The sequence below is a fragment of the Lacerta agilis genome, chromosome 10 (genome assembly GCF_009819535.1).
Source record: "Lacerta agilis isolate rLacAgi1 chromosome 10, rLacAgi1.pri, whole genome shotgun sequence".
Taxonomy (NCBI): domain Eukaryota; kingdom Metazoa; phylum Chordata; class Lepidosauria; order Squamata; family Lacertidae; genus Lacerta; species Lacerta agilis.
In genome coordinates, this window is record NC_046321.1 from 21,981,838 (window position 1) to 22,001,231 (window position 19,394).

At 41.3% G+C, this 19,394-nt stretch overlaps 1 protein-coding gene across 1 annotated transcript in view; it reads right to left on the reverse strand.

Moving 5' to 3' along the window:
• Positions 1–2,065: 2,065 nt before the first annotated feature.
• GNPTAB (N-acetylglucosamine-1-phosphate transferase subunits alpha and beta) overlaps positions 2,066–19,394 on the reverse strand; it is a 39,413-nt gene continuing 22,084 nt past the window's right edge. Inside the window, exons 10-21 of the mRNA XM_033161430.1 lie at positions 19,014–19,184; positions 16,777–16,900; positions 15,796–15,999; positions 13,666–14,795; positions 12,787–12,986; positions 11,478–11,697; positions 10,045–10,158; positions 7,771–7,856; positions 6,498–6,596; positions 5,783–5,950; positions 4,998–5,088; positions 2,066–4,144 (exon numbers count right to left, since the gene is read on the reverse strand). Coding sequence (XP_033017321.1) covers positions 4,067–4,144; positions 4,998–5,088; positions 5,783–5,950; positions 6,498–6,596; positions 7,771–7,856; positions 10,045–10,158; positions 11,478–11,697; positions 12,787–12,986; positions 13,666–14,795; positions 15,796–15,999; positions 16,777–16,900; positions 19,014–19,184 — 2,685 coding nt within the window. The 3' untranslated portion in view covers positions 2,066–4,066. The remainder of the gene's footprint in view (positions 4,145–4,997; positions 5,089–5,782; positions 5,951–6,497; positions 6,597–7,770; positions 7,857–10,044; positions 10,159–11,477; positions 11,698–12,786; positions 12,987–13,665; positions 14,796–15,795; positions 16,000–16,776; positions 16,901–19,013; positions 19,185–19,394) is intronic.

Here is a 19,394-nt window from a genome sequence, read left to right on the forward strand (position 1 = left end):
CTCAGCCTAATGGGGAGGGGTAGTCCTGACCTGCGCATTTCTCATTTAAATTATCTCAGAGTGAAACGTGCAATCAATTTTATTTTTTAGGAGAGTCTCTATTCTCTTTCCCTTTTTCGAATCCCATGGTCAGCCCACTAGAAACATTCGTGGTATAAAAACATGGGCTGCCCCCCCCCATCAAGAAAATAAAAATACAGTACTTAACTGATCATCACAGAAAGCTCGGTTCTGTCCTAACATACAGCCTCCCCCCCCCATTCTGACTACACCCATATATATAAAAATTAAGGGTTTTCAGAGATACTGATTGGAAATGAAGCAGTGTGACCACCCCACAACAGTTGCAGGTGCTAACAGTATTGAGAAGATGAAATGTGACTGTGCCAAAAGTATCGTGAGCACCAATCAACATGAATGTGAAATGAAAAAGACATCTGAAGGGACCCAAATGTTCTGGCTTATTCTTTGTTCCACTTTTGTTGTGTGTTAGTCCATTCAGATATCAACGAGGTGGTAGCTTTGGGGAAGTAGCACAGCCGGGGGGCGCTAAAGCAGAAGAAATCCAGCAATTAACTTATTGTGCCAAAAACACGTGCATAATACTGGACCAGCCTGGAGGGGCCCTGAGGTGAGTGCAGGGTGGGGACCAACACACTGTCCAGGCTTGCACCTTTGGTGCTGCCAATGCAGCAGTTTGACTTCACCCCCGGAGATGCACAACACTGTCTTTCAAGGAAGATGGATGCCAACAACAAAAGAAGCCGCCTTGGAGCACTACAGACCATAGCTGTCAACCCTCCCTGCTGTTCCCCACTGCTATATACAGTGGTACCTCGGGTTAAGAACTTAATTCGTTCTGGAGGTCCGTTCTTAACCTGAAACTGTTCTTAACCTGAAGCACCACTTTAGCTAATGGGGCCTCCCGCTGCCAGAGCACAATTTCTGTTCTTTACCTGAAGCGTTATTTCTGGGTTAGCGGAGTATGTAAGCTGAAGCGTATGTAACCTGAGGTATCACTGTACATAGCTGTCAACCCTCCCTGCTGTTTCCCAATGCTATAATAAGAGAATTTCTCGCAAAAAAAAGGGAAAGGTTACAGACTGCCATTTTTTCATGATTAAGAAAAAACAACAACCCTCACTGCAAGTAAAAATACTATTCTATCAGGGAGAAAGCTTCCAGCAGTCTGCTTCTTATAAACCCCATCTGCACAATGGTACAATCCATCCTACTACTTAACTCTCATTGTGTAAACATGTGAAAACGATGGTCCTTTTCACACTTTTTCTCCAGTTCTTTACCAAACATGTGGACTGGATTGCACCTACTAATCCTGTTCCCAACCTCTGTGCATTCTGAGCATAAATACTCTTTCACATCTGCTGAATGAGCAAGTCGGGATCTGTGGGTAGAATCCTGTGCCCCTTCCAAATGGTCAATGCACACACTCAGGAAAAGTGTGAAAGGGACTCAAACTGCAAGTACAACTGCTTGAGCCAACACAAGGTGAAAAGTGGGAGAAAATGGGACAGACCACCATAAATTCATTGGAATATTGCTCCAGTTTATATAATAAAATTGTACTTTCCATAGCTGTACTCTCTTCTAGCCTTGCTACTTTCCCATTCCTGGTCCCCCGCTGATGCTGTCCTCAAACTTTTTATTCTTCTTTTAAAGCAGTCAGGTGTGCATCTGTGTTTAACATTTAGTTTAGCTCTCTATGTACAGTTGAACTTGTACCCAGTCTAGAATTTCTTACTTGCCAACCGTAATTATTGGGCCAGTGAGCTGCTTGACAGAGTAATTGTATTTACCAAAGTCAAGTTTGATTTCAGTTTGGACACAAACTAGTTAGCATTAATCACGGTCTTCCTAATTTGGAGGTCACTACACACTATAGTGAAGACAGGAGTGCCTGGCGTGCTATGGTCCATGGGGTCACAAAGAGTCGGACACGACTAAACAACAACACCACACTATAGTGGACACAAACCAGGGTGCGGGTGGACAATGTTGTCCACAGTAGAACTCCAGTGGATACATACAACATAGTTCAGTGTCATGAGTAGAGCCACAATGCAATTGTTGCTTTAAAGTTTATTGTGAAATGAAGCTTTGCTTTTTAAGACAGGCAAAACAAGTGGCATTTTAAAGAAGTTGAACTAGCTTTATTCCTTTTAAAATTAGGTGTATGCACTTGATAAAGAATAAGGTGCCTTTTTGATTTAAAAATACTTAACCACTTTTCAGAGCATTAAATACTTGATCATTTTTCTTGTCACACACAATATAACATTTTTAAAATCAAAAACATCTGTTAAAAGAAAGCATATATTTTACAGCACATGTACATTGAAAATCCCCTATCTTCATGATAAATAATTACTGAGGTGATTATAGTCCTGAAAACTTGTTAATACCATGATTGAAGACATTTCTTTTAAAATGATCTGTTTGGGACAAAAATCCCTTTTCTTTTCCTGGTCTGAGATTTGTTTTGACATAATAGGGCAAATCACTAGACTATGTCCGAATTTCTGAAAATGAATGCTTGATATGAAAAAAATGGCTGAGTGTCATGCTCTTACTTATACCATTAAAACAATACAAAGTATTGAAAACTTATATGGAGAGGCACTTTTGCTGCTAAATATACACTGCTTGTACACATAATGCAGCCAAGCCCCTTTTGCTTATAGCCCTAATTTCTTTAATTAGGCGTACAATTCTTACTAGTGTTTCTAGAAACTGGAGTAGATTGAGCTGCAGTTTACATTTTGATGAATAAAGGCATTATACAAAGAAAAGAATCAAATGTATTTAAATACCATTTTTTCATAGTATAGCAGCAGAACAATATAGCAAATAGGACTTCACCATTCTAATCCTTCATTCTATAGATGAATCCGCCTTAAATTTAAACTAGAGATACTTTACAAAATGAAGAGGGTACCTTAATGGGGGGGGGGGGGACAGACACGAAGGCTACTATCCTGTTCCTTTACACACAAAGAGCTGGATGCACAGCTGCTCAAAAGATCTACCAGTACATTAGGACTATCCCCACATTAAGCTGCTGCTATTCAAATCAGGGATTTGTGCTAACAGGGATACCTGGACTTTCCTAGAAACCCCCAGAAGCTCAGTCTCTCTTATGCTTTCCACGTGGAGCTCTCGTCCTGTTCTTTCAAAGTAGCCTATTGGTCAGGAGCCTGAGGAACAACAAACATGGTAAGCCCTGTGGTCAATGGACTGGCTACCATGGGGAATATATAACGTAACAAGGCCTGAGAAATGATGAAGGTGGCAGATACAATGGAGTGTTGTGGGAGTCAGTTCACATCCTGCCCTCCATGTACTCAAGAGGCAAGGTTACAGCTGTGCTTTACTGTTCAAAACAGAGGGAAAGGTTAACTGACTGATGAATGGTCAATGGCACATCAAATGCCTTGGGATGCAAGCTCAGGGACACATCTAACAGAAGATTCAATTTCCAACATTATTATTTAGTGGGCCAAGGCTAACTGCAACAAATGCAGCCATGTTTCTTTCAGTAACACTTTTTATAAAAAAGGATAATGCACTCCGGAAATTATGTTTGTGAATTACAACCGTCTGAGAGCTGGCAACACAACCCTTCCTCACACTGTCGGTAAGAGCACATTCCTAAAACATCTCCTTTTATGCTGATAGCTGGCAATGGTTAGGATGGTGAATATTTGCCTCTCTGCCAAGCCTGCACTGGTCCCAGCTTCAGCCAAGTACGTGGAAAGCTAATACCAGCAGGTTCCCCACACTGGCAGTAGCAAGTGCTAAAGTCACAAAATAGGGTTGGGCACTGGTGGCTTTGGGTCTTCTGTATCCAGAACCTCACCAATCCTCCTAGGGGCCCAATTCTCTGGCTGTCCAGTAGTATAGGTGTCATACACAGAGCCACAAAAGCTGTAATGGATGGTGACACTTCTCTTCATGCCCGGCACACAACTATCAAGACACTTCTGAGACGAAACATTGTGCATGCTCATCACATGTTGAGGTAGACTGATTTACAAACGGAAGTCTTCTAGACCTTCATTCTTTCGTGGCAAACTTCTTTTTGAATCCTTCTCCTTGGAAAGAATTTCCGTTTGAAGGCTATTAACTGAAAAATTAAAGAACATTTGTGTGTGTGTAAATGAATACTTGGCAAAATCAAAACAATCACATTGTTCTTTTCCATTCCCCTCCTTCCCAGGAGGCCTCTGCCCGGCACAGCTATTTCCATGGCGGACTAGTTCACCTCTGGAGACTGGAACAGACTTCACAACATAATGCACATAAATGCCTCAGTAACATGCATGTTCAGGAGTGGCTCCTGTAAATTTCTTCACTTGATTCAGGAGTTTATGTGCTTCTCACACCAATTTGCTGGCAATAGCACTTATCTGGAGAAGGGGAAGATTTGAGGAGCAGGATTCAGTCTTCCTCATACACCCTCCCTCCAGAATAGATATTTGGTATTATTGAGAATGTGTTGTGTATCTTTATTCCTGGACCCAGCTTTTTAGCCAGATTAATTCCCACACCTGTTTATGCGCTGTTCCTTAAATGCCCCCATGCAAAGAAGAGCTGATCTTAGCTGAACTGAAGCAACAGAAACTGTGACTCCAGCTATACAGATGTAAGGAATGCCAACCGGACTAACATCTACTAAATGCTTTTGTTCTTATGAATGTAGTCTCAGTGTCTCTCACTGAATCAGAGTTGGAGTGAGCGTTTTAAGCCATCCAGTCAACTCTCTGCTCTCTCCACTGCTACCTTTCCCATCATTGCTTCTCCACAACCTTTGCTGAACTCGTTTTATGTGACGTCCAGCAGCTGGTGCAAACCGGCTAAAACAATAGCCCTGGCTTAATATATTTTACAAAACCCTTTACTGGGACTTTTCGTGATATGGTTTAGCAAGAGTGATATCCTAAGTAAGTTTAATATTTGCATAAAATTGTATCTTTTACCTGCTCAGCAAAAAATGAGGTGACAGTGAACACAATCAATGTCACTAACACACAATGCGTCCAGAACTTCAGCTTGTCTCTGTAGGCCCTCCTAAAGGTAGCATTTTCAAAAGAACAAAATAGTATTAAATGTCTATATATTGCTAGACACACAACATTTATTTTAAAATATTGATATGTCACTTTTCCAGGCAAAGCCCATTCAAAGCAGGTTAGAAGCAACAAAAACTACAAGAATAAAAAAATCAGTATTACCAAAACCATGAATAAATCAGGCTCACAAAGTTAAAAAACAAATTCAGAACTCCAGTAACATAGTAAAAATCCAGCTTCCTCTGGTGAGCAGAACAAAATATTACTCAGGGAAGGTAAATCAAAACAAAAGAGTCTAAGGCCTGACAAAAAAAACCTTAAATGCCACAACTCTACTGTGAGAGAGTTCCAAAAGTGTGGAGCCACCACAGAAAAGGCCACCTCTCTTTCTCTCTCTGTTATGGTTCTCTATTTCATAGAACCTAGGAGGTAGCCTCCAAATGAGATATCAGTATGTGGGCAGGATAATATAAGTGCAGGAGGTCCATTAGATAGCTTGGGCCTAAACATTTAAGGCTTTCAAGGTTTAGACCAGCACTTTAAACTGGGACCAGAAACACACTGATATAATGTAGGTGTTGTTAAAGCAGACTGCCAATCAGGAATCTGGTGGCCACATTTCGAACAAGCCGAACAGGATCCTGAAGATCACATCCCCAGTATGCTCATTTCAAGGGTTCTGAAACACTTACCATTCCTGAAGCTCCTGGGTGTGAAGAAAACGATTCCGATACTCTCTGGGCAGCTCAAATTGGGATGGTATGGGAAACATTGATTCATAGAAATCCCTAAGCACTGCCTTTACTGTCTGAGCATCCTTATGATTGTGATCAATGTTGTCGTTGAGGCAAACAAATTTTCTGGGAGAAGAAAAAAAATGTATCAAGAAAACGAACGTTCTTATTGGTTGGGACAAGCAGTAAGCTGCTATCTGCGAACGACACACTCCCATATCGCAATTCATTTTCTAAAAACCTTCAGTAGTCTGTCTCTCTCTTGTATACAAAATAAGAAAGTTTCAGAGTATTTATTGTACATAATAATGGATCATAAAATAGCAGCAGTTTTGTGTAGGAATATATGATTCCTACAAAAGCAATCCTTCTATATAGTTCATAGTTGCAAGGTCAATTCAAGGTGTTTGAGGGCCTAATATTATAAGAATTTTTTTTCATTGTATTAGGTTTCTAGAGATTCTTAGGCATCACATTAAAAGTAGTTAATAGTTTACCAAAACAGAGTCGATTATGCCTACTTTGCTTCTTCCAACTCTTGGTGGGAGAAACAAACCATGGTCTCTAGCTTTAGCATTATGTCCAAACCACTGGCTGTTGTATGCTTTCTTCAAGCAAACCACAATTAGTAAACATTTGACCTCAAATCTGAATGAGAATGAGAACTGCATACCTGGGATTTTTTCGTATGTCATCAAGCTGTCCGACTACATGAGAAACATTGGTGCGGATCATTTTGAAGGCAACTTCCTCCTCTCCCATGATTTCAAACCTTGACGTTATATAGGAAAACATAACAGTATGTGTAAACGAAGGAGTGTCACTTGTGTTAAAAGGATTTTTTATTGTATAAATGAGTAGCCCTGTGCCCATATTGGTTTGTCATTTTTCTATATTTACTCATACAAGAAAACAGAGCCTGATGACTATAGCACTTCTGTAAAAATGTATGTTCCTTCCGCATTTAAAAAAAAAACCAACACTATTAACTCTCATTTATGGTTTAGGGATGATGCTTTCTAATGTGAGCAGTCCTTTCTATACACCCCCCCCCCGTGTCCATCTGGGATCCATGTTGGCATGGAGGGCATTACAAGATGGGGAAGTCTGTGTCCCCACCCAGCCCCAGACCAAGGAGGCAGAGGCACAGACTTACAAATCCCCCAGAATGCCTTGAAGCACTGCACATGTGGGGAAGGGGAAGAGAAGACAAAACAGGAGAGCATTATGGGGATACATCCTTGCATAGGCAGTGCACTACTGCTCGGAAGGATTGTTCCCTTTGCGCAGGGACACAAGCCTAAAAGTGCCCCAAAGGGATCACAATCATACCTGAAGACACAGCATAAAGCATATTAGAAAATGATGCAATTTGTGTCTGCCTAGCCGCTGAAGTCAGCCAAAACACATTGCGAAACTACCTATTAAAATTTAATTGCACTTTATTGGCCTTGCCTCGAGCACTTTTTCCTACTACAGGTGCAACCTCCCTCCCCTTTCCTGATAGCTCTATTAAGCATGCAATTCCCTCTTCTCCAGGGCTTACTGCATGACTCAGCCCAACAGGGATGTAAGAGATGCCGCCAGGTGTGTACAGTGGCCTGCTTGAGGATAACGCAGCATGACTTTCAAGATCGACCATGGATAAATAATCATTTATAATTAATAACATTTTAAACAGAAAGCACTTTTACCTCTATCATGTCATGCTGCACTTACCGAGGAGCCTTTAAATAAACATATACAATTGGATTCTATAGGTCAGGAGTAGGGAACTTCTGGCTTTCCAGACAAGGCTGGACTACAATTCCCATCATCCCTATTGGCCATTGCTGGCTGACGCTTATGGGAGTTGGGAGTCCAACAATATCTGGAGGGTCACGGGTTCTCCACCCTGGGGTGTTTCTATATATCTGTCACAACTGAAGTAAAATAATACTGGATACCTGTACTTGTTTTTGTCCTTATAAGCTTTATGAATTCTGTCAGTCACAAGCTTGCAGTTGGTTAGCAGATTTTTCGTCACTGGGGGCTGAAAACGGGGCAAAGAAATCAATTAATTGGTGGGTTATTTATGCATATTGCTTTTCTGTATTTTAAATGGAATCATGATGTAGCGAACTCCCAGCTAATTGTTTGCTTTCCTTATTAAAAAAAAAAAGTTGTTGCTGTTTTGCTGCTGATCAGCAAAACCTCTTAGGATTAATACTGATGATATGGAAAACAAATAACTTTTTGTATTTCAAATAACAAGACATTTAATCCAGTATTCTGCAGGGAGGCAGAAAAATGCTACGGTGCAAGCCAATCAATGTCAACCAGGAAACTACTCCAAGTGAGATCTGAACAGCTGGTATATATTAGTCTTATGATTCCTAATCCAGTCACAAACAATTCTGAGAAACAGCTCTCCTATTCTCAAGGGAAGCCTTTTAAAGGTTTAGCCTTGTTCTTGGAAATCCAACAACTGAAACATTTCAAAAATAACTTCAGTCATGATGTTAGAAACAAAAGATATTAATTATGATGCTATATTTAGTAGATATTTATTTAAGGAAATAAAATGGCAGATTGTTAGAAGCGTTTATCAAGGGCATTAAGACACAGTAAAAGGGGGGGGTACAGAAAAAACATAACAGAATTGAGCTTATTTAATAAGAAGGGTTCTTACTTTATCAGAACCAGGCTGTTATGTAGTTAAAGTAAACTCCATGCTTAGTTTGTACCTCCATTCCCATTCTGTTGCATCTCTCATGACAAATTGTATACTGTGAACTCCTTGGGGCAGGGACCTGCCCTCTTGTGTTTTGTAAACTGCTATGCAGGAACAGCAACAAAAACAATAATCATGATGGAAAGGACTGAGAGGAGGAGGTGGCAGCAAGGTTGGCATGGTGCAAATGCATTGGTGGAGCCAATCCTGCTGGCGTATTTGCATCGCACCAACCTCACTGCTGCCTTACCCTTCCTGTTGGACGGCCAGAGGTCAGGTGAGTAGTACAGTCCCACCACAATACCATCTGCTACCACCTGAACAGTATGGGGCTTATTTTTGAGTAGACATGCATAGGACTGTACTGTACTGTTGGCCTACTAAAGGATGCAATGCTAAATGGAGGGGGGGGACTACTGAAAGGAGATATGATAGCCATCTTCAAGTATCTTAAGGGCTGTCGCATGGAGGAGGGAGCATGCTTGTTTTCTCCTGCTCTGGAGGGCAGGACTCGAACCAATGGCTTCAAGTTTCAAGAAAGGAGGTTCCTACTTAAACACCAGGAATGACTTTTTGATGGTTCAGAGCTGTTCCAACAGTGGAACGGTCTCCCTTGGAAGGTAGTGGACTCTCCTTCCTTGCAGGTTTTTAAACATAGGTTGGATGGCCACCTGTCATGGATGCTTTAGCTGAGATTCCTGCATTGCAGGGGGTTGGACTAGATGATCCTCTGGGTCCCTTCCAACTCCAATATTCTATGATTCTATGAATTCAAAACCATAAACATTTAGAACTAAGAACATGTAAAAGGGTATCCTCACAGTAATTAATTTCACAATTGCCATGGCCAGTTTCCATCAGCGATCAAATTTTTGGGTAAACAGGAATCTTTTTAAATTTCTCCTGAAAGTCAATAATAAAGGAGGTGGACGCACATCACAAGGGTGTTCTATAAATGGGGTACCACCACTGAGAAGGCCCTATCATGGATCAAGGCTAACCGGGCAGCAACCAGAGGCAGCAGCGCCAAGGACCTTCCCTTCTGATCGTAGGACCTGTGATGATTGATACTGGGAGAGGTGCTCCTTTAGGTACTCAGCTCCCAAATCGTTTCTCCAAATGGTTTTGTGTTTCTTTTGTCCTTGAATTACAGCTGTTCCGTGTTATAGGACTAAGTGTTTTTGAAATTTAGAGGACATTCAGCAGCAGCTCTTGGCACTCTATTGAGGAGGGAGGGAGGTTTGCTCTTAAATCACAAAATCAGTGGACAAGCTCAAGCTCTGTGCATGTCTGAAGTAGGGGGATTTGTTCACAAAAGAAATTAACGGGGAGCAAGACATCTCCGATCACTGAATGTAGGGACTTAAACATCGGTTTTGACCATCTGAAATTATACCACATATTTTGAAAGTTGTTGGGTTTTTTTTTTTTGGGGGGGGGGGGGTTGAAATGCCAGTCTGCACCAATTGGAGAGGGAGATGAAAGTATGTTTGCAACAGTTCCTTACCAGATTGGGGTCATAATATGCCTCCTGAGTTGGTGGTATGTTGTGAATCCGAGTGATATTGAATGGAAGCGATTTAGAACAATTTATTAGCATTTGCTCCAGACCTGTCAAATCCTAGCAAAGAAAAAGAAAAGAAAACAGAAAGGTTATGAATTTTCTTTCTCCGCATCCATGAGCTTTACTGCTTTAAAAATCACACAACCATGACTTTTGCTTATAAGTCTATTTCACTACGCCAGTGAGAACTATGCCTGGGCTCTACTTCAGACTGCAGGTGAGAGCTCATACATACCCTCAAACAATGATTTTAAAAGTCACTTGCACAGGAATGAGATATCCGGGAGAAGGCTAGGGTACAAACTTTCTCCCTGACATCTAGGTGGTTTTAAAAGAGGATTAGACAAATTCATGGAGGATACAGCTATCTATAGCTACTTGCCATGATGGCGATATACCACCTCAAGGATTAGAGGCACAACGCCAGTGAATACCAGCTGCTAAAGAGCAGGTGAGAGCAGGTAAGCCCTGTTTGTGGGCTCACCATAAGCACCTCTGTGCAGAACTGAACTAGATAGGCCTTTGGGCTGGTCCAGCAGAGCTCTTATGTTCTTATTTCACCAGAGGGAGGGCAGAGAGAAGAGATTATAATGAAGATGGAGCCAGCTTGTTTTCTCCTGCTCCAGAGGCTAGGACCCAAACCAGTGGATTCAAAGTTACAAGAAAGGAGGTTTACAAGAAAGAATTACACTTAAACATCAGGAAAGACTTTTTGATGTTTCACAGCTGTTCCAACAGTGGAAGGTGGTGGACTCTCCTTCCTTGCAGGTTTTTAAACAGAGATTGGATGGATATCTGTCATGGATGCTTTAGTTGTGATTCCTGTATTGCAGGGGGTTGGACTAGATGACCCTCAGGTCCCTCCCAACTCTACAATTCTACATATTTTGGACATTATAAGCAGCTTTGACCATGGAATACGATAGAAAAGTGGCATACAAATTCACAATTGTTATGATCCTGGAAAAGGGCACAGCTGGTTGGTACACCGACTAGAAATATTCTGCAATGCAACAATTTGTTGCTTCTCCAACCTGTATTTTCTAAAAGATTTAAGTGTAATTCATCAGAACAGGAGCAAGACAGGAAATTTGCTTCCAAGTTTGGTGAGCTTCCCTCTCTTCACCAATGCATCAAAATGTCCCTGTAATCATGTTCCAGTAATAAGAACACTACACTTTCCCTTTATAGTCTAATGCATCTCCTAAATTTAATCAACTCCTTTTTGACAAAATCTGAATAAGTAGCATTTAACCGCTTCTAACACAGAAGTGTTAAGATGCCACTGAACAAACAATATCTGTAACTTCATTAACTTTTCATTAACTTTCCCTCCTCTGTACAGAATTGCATTGAGGTATTAAAAAAAAAATTACCTGCAAGCTTAGAGGGAGTTCATGAATTCTTGTGGCCAATGTACGAATCTCCCGGTCAGATAAAATCCCAGACCGATCCGTATCAACTTCATCAAAAACCTGGGAAATGTTCAGTGGCTGAACTGCACTCATGAGATAGTAGAAATATGAAAAGGCAAACTGCATATCTTCGGAGTGCCGTACTTTGTGGAAGGAGGTCTTGTCAAATTCTTCAGGGAACCTGTCCAGAAACATCGAAAATCAACTGAATAAGCTTTACAGACAACTTGAATAACCTGTCCATATAAGTCAGCCACAGAAAGCCCTCCCAAAGTTCCTCACCCCATAAGCCTAACAACATTCATTAGGGACTAGGACCCCCAAGAGGCATTCCCCAGCAGATCTGGGGATCTGGGCGTTACCCAGTTAGTATGGGAGGAGCCACTCCTTCAGATAGGCCAATGCCATTTAGAGCTTTAAATGTCATCATAAGCAGCTTCAATTGGACCTGGAAGACAACTGCCAACCTGTAGAATTGTTTCAGAAGAGGTGTTGCAAGTGGACAACCAGCGGCACCCACAAACACCCTGGTCGCTGCATTTCCCACCAGCTGCAACCTCAAGGCCAGCTGCATGTAAAACACATCGTAAGTCCAATCTGGAAGCTATCGTAGCTGTAGCCATCCTACCCCCGTCTAGGGAAGACCATAGTTGGCAAGTAAGTTGGAGCTGCAAAGAGTTCTGAAGATGGCTTCAGAAGCACCACCAGGTGAGAAACCAGATCCTTTCAACATGGAAGATAAGCCAACAAAGGCAAGAAAGGGTGGGTGTGTGGGTGGGTGTAACCCCTGCATGCAATGATAAGGGGGGGGGGGGGGAGAGACAAAAAAAAATCTCTCAAAACAATGGCGTCAACATATTTCAGGGCTGCACCACTGGAGACAGAGAATGCGGAGCTCATAGGATGGAAATCTCCACAAAATATCCTCCCCCCACTTCAATATTTTCTATATAGAAGACAGGAAGAAGGCTGGGCCTAGAACCTGAATCTAAGTTTTCCATGTCCAGTGATATTGTGTGTGTGTGTGTGTGTGTGTGTGTGTGTGTGTGTTGCTAGTATGGAGGATTGTTTCATTGTGCGAGCCCTCACCTACAATCTCAAGTGCTGCAGCCCAGAAACAGGTTAGCCTCTTCACTTACTGCTTGTGAGAAGAAGTAGCTCATATTTCTCCCTTATTTCACTTGATAAGAAAACCTATTTAGGGGGATCCAACTCGGGATACCCATATTTCAAATGCAAGGGTTATGATTTGCCTCTATGTAATACTTACAGATCCTGCAATTCTTGCATGACTTTTCTGTCAATCATGTGAGGCATATGAGCAGGGACTTTCCGAGACGTGAATCCGAATTTGCTGTTTAAAAGCTTGTTTACATATCTGAGAGAATCGGCAAACGTGTCTTTCAGCTGCCTTCCAACCAGTTTACTATCTGTGAAATAAGCCATCTCCCTCCTTAACGCTTCTTCTTCCTGGAAAACGAGAATGAAAAATCGTACGTACATTAGTCGCAAACATGCCAATATTAAAACAATGCAATTAAAACATCTAAAAGTCATCTCCTACTCTCAAAACCCCAAAAAAATCAGGGTGGCCAGAGGTCGGTTTTACAGCCATCAAATATACTTCCGGGCTTGCTGTGTACGTATCCCGAAGGATACAAAACCAGAGGTGAACGTAAGTAGAGATACCACTGTACTGGTTGTCTAGTGTGTGTGTGTGTGTGTGTGTGTGTGTGTGAGAGAGAGAGAGAGAGAGAGAGAGAGAGAATATATTTGTATACTGTTGATGTGGTTAAGATGCTCACATTGCCAGTTTCTTTGTCTCCAACTGGTGGACAGAAAGCAGGATATAAACTTCTTCAATATAGAAGAAAGTAAGTCACAAACACCAAATAGCATATGAAATCAATAGGAATATTGACTTCATTCACTATATCTGCAGTGGGAGGGGTTGGTAAGGAGTTGAGGCTCAGAAATCATAACCTATCCAAAAGATCACCAAATGAGTTTATGGCACAGCAAGTTTCAGTTGACTTCTGCATACTCAGCTCATTTTCTGAGCCACTGTGCTATGCCAGCATTTTAAATAAACATTATTTTATTTTAACCCTCCTTCCTTGACACCATCCTACCCATTTGATGTACTCACATCAAGAAGGTCTTGGAAATATTTTTGTTTCTCCCACGGCAAAAAGCCTCGGTAATTTCCAGTGTAATGCTGCAATTTCCTTCGTGGCAAGCCTTGATTTTCAGCTACGTCTTCCTTGGCACCCGCCTCTTCCTTTCTTCTCCCTGCAGTTTTTCCTTCCCTCATTTCTTTTGTCTTCTGGACTTCTTTCTGTACAAGGACATTTAGGATTTTCTCTGGAGATTCAAGTCGCTCACCCGTATTCTGGGTTAAAGGTACAGATTTAGATTTCACCACAGAGCCGTGTCTTAGCGGGAAATGGCTGTTCACCTTCATAGCCACTAGAGTAGTACTTGCTGGTTTGAACTCCAGTGGGAGAGTATCATGCATTCTCAATTCTACATCTCTTCTGCCATCCCTGGCATCTTGGTCAGGTTTCTGCCAAATCGTGTGATTCTTCCCATTTTCCAAGCCATCAACTACTTCCTTTCCCAATATCTTCTGGGAATTGTTTAACGCAGCCCTCGTTGCTGCTGGTACCACCCCGAAGGATTTCAGGAGAGCCGCCTTAGACAGATTGTACCCTTTCTGAGTGATGTCACCAATGGCTAGCTGCAAATCTAGGTTCTGTAGGGCCAGCCTCACATCTTCTGGAAGGGCAGAAATGTTAAGCAGTTGAATTACTATGCCCCCGTCCAGATTCTCTGTTGTGCCATTTGGGTGGCTTCTAATTCTTGGGAAACGTTCTTCTTCAGGGATATCCTCAAATATCATTTCAGCTTCTGGCACCAAAGTTGCAGCTTTTGAATCACCTTCAGGTTTCTGGGTAGACGTTGTGTTTATTTTTGGCTCTTCTCTTGTATCAACTTCCAGGGTGATCTGCATCTTGAACTCTTCATCCTCTTTACCTTGAAATGTAAGATTGAAGTGGATCACAGTTGCATTCATTCCACTGTGCATTATCAGGTGGATGGTCTTCCATTTGTTAGCGATGGAAGCATGGCGGATTATTGGGTTATCACTATAGGCGCCATCAAGCCCTTTCTTAGCTATTCCAGCAAAACTGAAAAAGGGCAGATATTCGCCTTTTGGAATGACATAATGAGTCTGGTTCTTTTGAAGAGTCACTTTGTACAGCTCATCAAGGTGATCTGGAAAAACATAAATGTGTTTACTTATATGGCTTATTTGCATACTGCTTTTAAAGAAAATTTCTCCCTAAAGTGGTTTACAAGTCACATATCAAACACACAATAAAAATACAATTTAAAACTATATAAAACATCAAATTATCTCCAGATAATTATTTGTATCATCTACATTTTCATGCTGCCCTTCCTCCAAGGTGGCCACGCAATGCTTGCAGTTGTTGTTGTTGTTTAAATAACTGCTATTGATTTTTTAACATTAAGAACAACAAACATCACTTTTCCAAAATAAAGAGTTGTAAAACACCAGAATTGGAATTTCCATAATGGTAACATCACGTTAACTGATTTGGTGTCAAGCCAATATAACACAGAAAATCATAGATGAATACAACAAACTAACCAAACTACAAATAATATATACTAAATAATGATACACATAAGAAAATGAAACAAAACCAAAATATAGTGCAACATCTTAAAATAAATAATGGCTTGAGATGGATTGAAGGAATAGAAAGAATTAAACCTTAATTCAAAATATTCATGAAGGTACAGCTTCACCTTGTCTGTGCAAATAGATACAATGGCATAAATGAACAAATAAATAAATATTTTTTAAAAAGTCTAAGTGTTTCTTTCAAGCATTAAGTTTGCCTTCAATAACGCTTTACAGCCAAGGCAGAGCTAAACATTTGAGTAGGAAGGAAAGATTCAGAGGAGCTAGTCCATACATATTAATATTGGGCGTTTCTTTCTCCCTTCTTTCTCTCTTACAGTGGACTAATTTGGACGTGATGTTATGAGTTCATCACTGGATGGACACTGGACGGACTCTCTCTCTCTCTCTCTCTCTTTCCCCCCGCCCTCTCAAATGTAGTCAAAGTACAGTTAAATCTAGCAACTCCCTTCCATCAATCTAGACCGAATGACTGCACCAGACATGCATTAAACAGTATGGAAGAGCCAAAAGGCTGCGGGGACTCCATTTGTTTTAACATACCTTGTCCACAGTCGCCAGCATCAAATCCACAAGAAAGGACATTGCATGCCTGGTCGCAGAATTTATCAGCCAGCCATGAGTTTGCACAGCCTTGGTTGCAGTAAGAAACTCCACTTATTCCTGCACCAAACTGCCAGGGAACAACATTCCCGACACCGACACCAGCTCCACCACCTGCACCATAACGGTTACCAATACCACTACCTATAAAAGGAAAAGGGAAACACAATGTAGAAAACTGATCCTTTTAAAAAAGCCTCAAGTGTACAAGTTATGGTTAAACATTTGCTTTCTGAAAACAGACCCCAGCACGGTTCTTAACTCACGAACCACTTCTGTATGCTTTAAATTAATGGATGCTTTATACAGTAAACCAATACACCCCCCTAAGGTTATCAATTTTGCAAGCATGAGGGAGGGGAGGTATGCATCTCTTATGTCCACTGTCTGGAAAACAGGGAAGCTCAAGCCTAGCCAACAAATTATCCAAAAAAAAACCCAGTACAGATAAAAAAAGACAAAATCTGGAGCAAAATTATGTGGCTAAGCACCACTGAATCTCTGTTGTCAAAAGACAACAATCTACCCTAAGGTTAGGAATGCTACATCCCAACTAGAAAAGCATCAGCTACCTGATTTGCAACAAAAAAGAACATTTTTCACAGGGTGGCATTCTCTTTTTTTCCTGCATGTATTACTCTGTCCAGGAAAAGTGTGATTATATCCAGTGCCCCCTTTTCCTTTACACAGAAGACACCCTGTGTCAATGCTGCTCACTACTGCGATTTAGTGCCGAGACAAGAGTGCATTGTGAAAGCAAATGGGCGTTTTCAAATGTGAGCTTACATCTAGAGCTACCCAAAGAGTCTGCAAGAATACACTCCGAAGAGATAATCTCTTCACATTTGCAAAATAATATATCGCAGTCTCCGGACTTCAGAAATGCAAAAAGCCAGATCTCAGTACTCATGCCTTCCTTACCAATGCAGTCACCACCATCCCAATCACAAGCAGAATTGTTACAGGCTTTATCACAGTAGCCATCTTTGATCCACGAACCAGGGCATCCTTCAGCACAGTTTGGAACAGGCCAAGTCAAGTAAACCTGATAATGGAGACAAAACCACTTTTTTCTCACAGCAGCTAGCAACGTATTTATAAATTCACTTCTACACAGCAAACTGATTTGCAATTCCTATGTTTGTACTCTAAAGGTGAATGGGAAATTTCTTGGGGACCAAAACACTGACCTCTACCTGATTTGAAGTTATCTGACATTCAGTCTCAATTGTTGCCCAACAACACCAGTTATTAGATGGATGAATACAGCTAGTTTAAAGCTAAACTAACCTGCTTTACTTTTATCTGACTATCTGCCTTTGCAAGGATGTCAACTTGCTATATTTATACCAAATAATAATAATATATATATATCGATTCTCCATCCTCTTCTATTTTCAGAATGTTTTCAATCTATACAATATCCCTTCTTTAGAGATATAAACTCTCCAGCTTTTCTTTCTTTTTAGCCATACTGCTCGAGTGACATAAATCTGTGAAGGCATACAAAAGGGAAAGGGACATTAAATCATATTATTTGATGTGTCACTATTTTTGCACGGCGACACGTCCTTTTCAAAAGCACTCAGACGAGGAGACAGATACTTATTAAGAGTGAGATCCAACGTAACATTAGCACCAGAAATTAGAGAGTTGATGTTGTTGTGCTAGCGTTAGTGAAAACAGTAATGTACAACTGTCACAAAGCATAATAATAGCAGGAGCTGCACAGCGTCTTTCTCAAGGGCAAGACACTCATTTGTTGCACTACACTAAGCGCAAGAGTCTTGGCAGGCGAAGGATGAGGAAGCTTTCTGGCTCATGGGGGGCAGATCTTTAGGCCAACTTTCACAGGTAGCTGGGGCAGTCAATCACCTGGTATCATTGTGATGCCAGATGATTGACAGGCAGGCTGCCCTGCCCACCTGTCAAAGCTTGCACTGAAACAGCTGCTAGAAAAGAGCTTTCCCCCTTTGTTTTAGCAGCAGTTTCAGTGCAAACAACTTCGTACTCCTGGCACAAAACGCACTCCCACTGTCGCCAGCTGATGAGTGGTGTGCGATTGTACCTTGCTCCAATAACAAAAGTTCAGCTGCCAGGTGTGGGGCAGGTGTGTGATGTTTGAGAGCAACGGCTTCACAGGGCAAACCTGCTGGGTCAAATTTGGCCTACGAGCCAGAGTTTCCGCACCGCTGAACTGGTGGAATGGTTGTTGTGTGAGCGAGCTGCCGCAAATGGATATCACCCCAAGTCTTGAAGCACAAGGGGAAACAGATGCTTTCCAGGATGTGGCCAAGAAGCATCAAACTGATCCTCAGGTAAACTTCTCACAATGCATTCTGAATTCTGGCTCCAACACCCAAGTACAAAGCACATGCCTACTGCATCACTTATAAAGGGTGCATAAACCATGTATTGTTCACAGGGTCACCCTTCAAAATACTTGCCAGCAGCAATACAGAAATACTGGGTGCCCTAGTTGCAAATAGATGGATATTTTGGACTAGGGAAACAGAATCTAAGTAACGAATAGTAAACAATTCTTACACAGTTAATCATTTTTAATATTTTTGTGTTTTTACACTAAGAGCCTTGCGATTTAATATATCCAGTAGAGATTACTCATTGCAAAATGCACCTTTACCCCCATCTCCACAATCCAAAATGTTGCTTTAAATATTATGGTTTTCAGAGGTCAGTTCCCACTGGAAAAACCAAGCTGACTGCATTCGCACCATCAAAACTTGGTTTAATAAACCACAACATGCATGAGCTCCATCATACAAAACACACTGGGAAGCCAAAATGAACCACAGCTGCCCATTGCATACAAACCAGGTAATACAGTTAATGGCTTCTAAACAAGCCAGACTTGCAAACCCCTCATAAATGTAATGGGAAGGTGTGATTAACTGGCTTCCTGCTTTGTTTTGCTGCTCACACACACAAAAAAGCAGTGAAAAGGCTGCTTGCAAGCGCACATGGCATGTGCATATTCTGGCTTATTAACCTCACCATTCATAAGTTTTGTTCTCATATTAGTCACCCCTGTTATTGTCAAACTTGGCGAAAGCAAAAGCAAACGAAGCACCCCCTAAATGACAAAAGGTGCCTGACCTTTCAAACTGCATGCATAAAGTTAATTTGTGGTGGCTTACCTTTTGACCCTTGGAGTGACTAAAGAAATCATCAGGCCACACATCCTTTCCAAACATCACATCGTCATTTAAATAAATGAACTTCTGGGACAGACCTGAAATGCGATGGATGTGGCTTTCAATGGCAGGAGAACTAAAAGTGGGTAGGTGACTCAAATTCTGAAATATCTCCTAGAACAATAAAAGGAAATATTATTGGTGGGGGGGGGGAATCTTATGAGAGGTTTCAAAATGCTTTCCAAATGTCATTTGGATGCAACATTTTAATTCAGTGTTTCATGCGTACGATGCAACTGCAGTGAAGAAAACTTCACACAAATATGACTTATTGATGCAATTTAGGGCAACAGTTCCCAGATAACAGAGTCAGACACTTTTTAC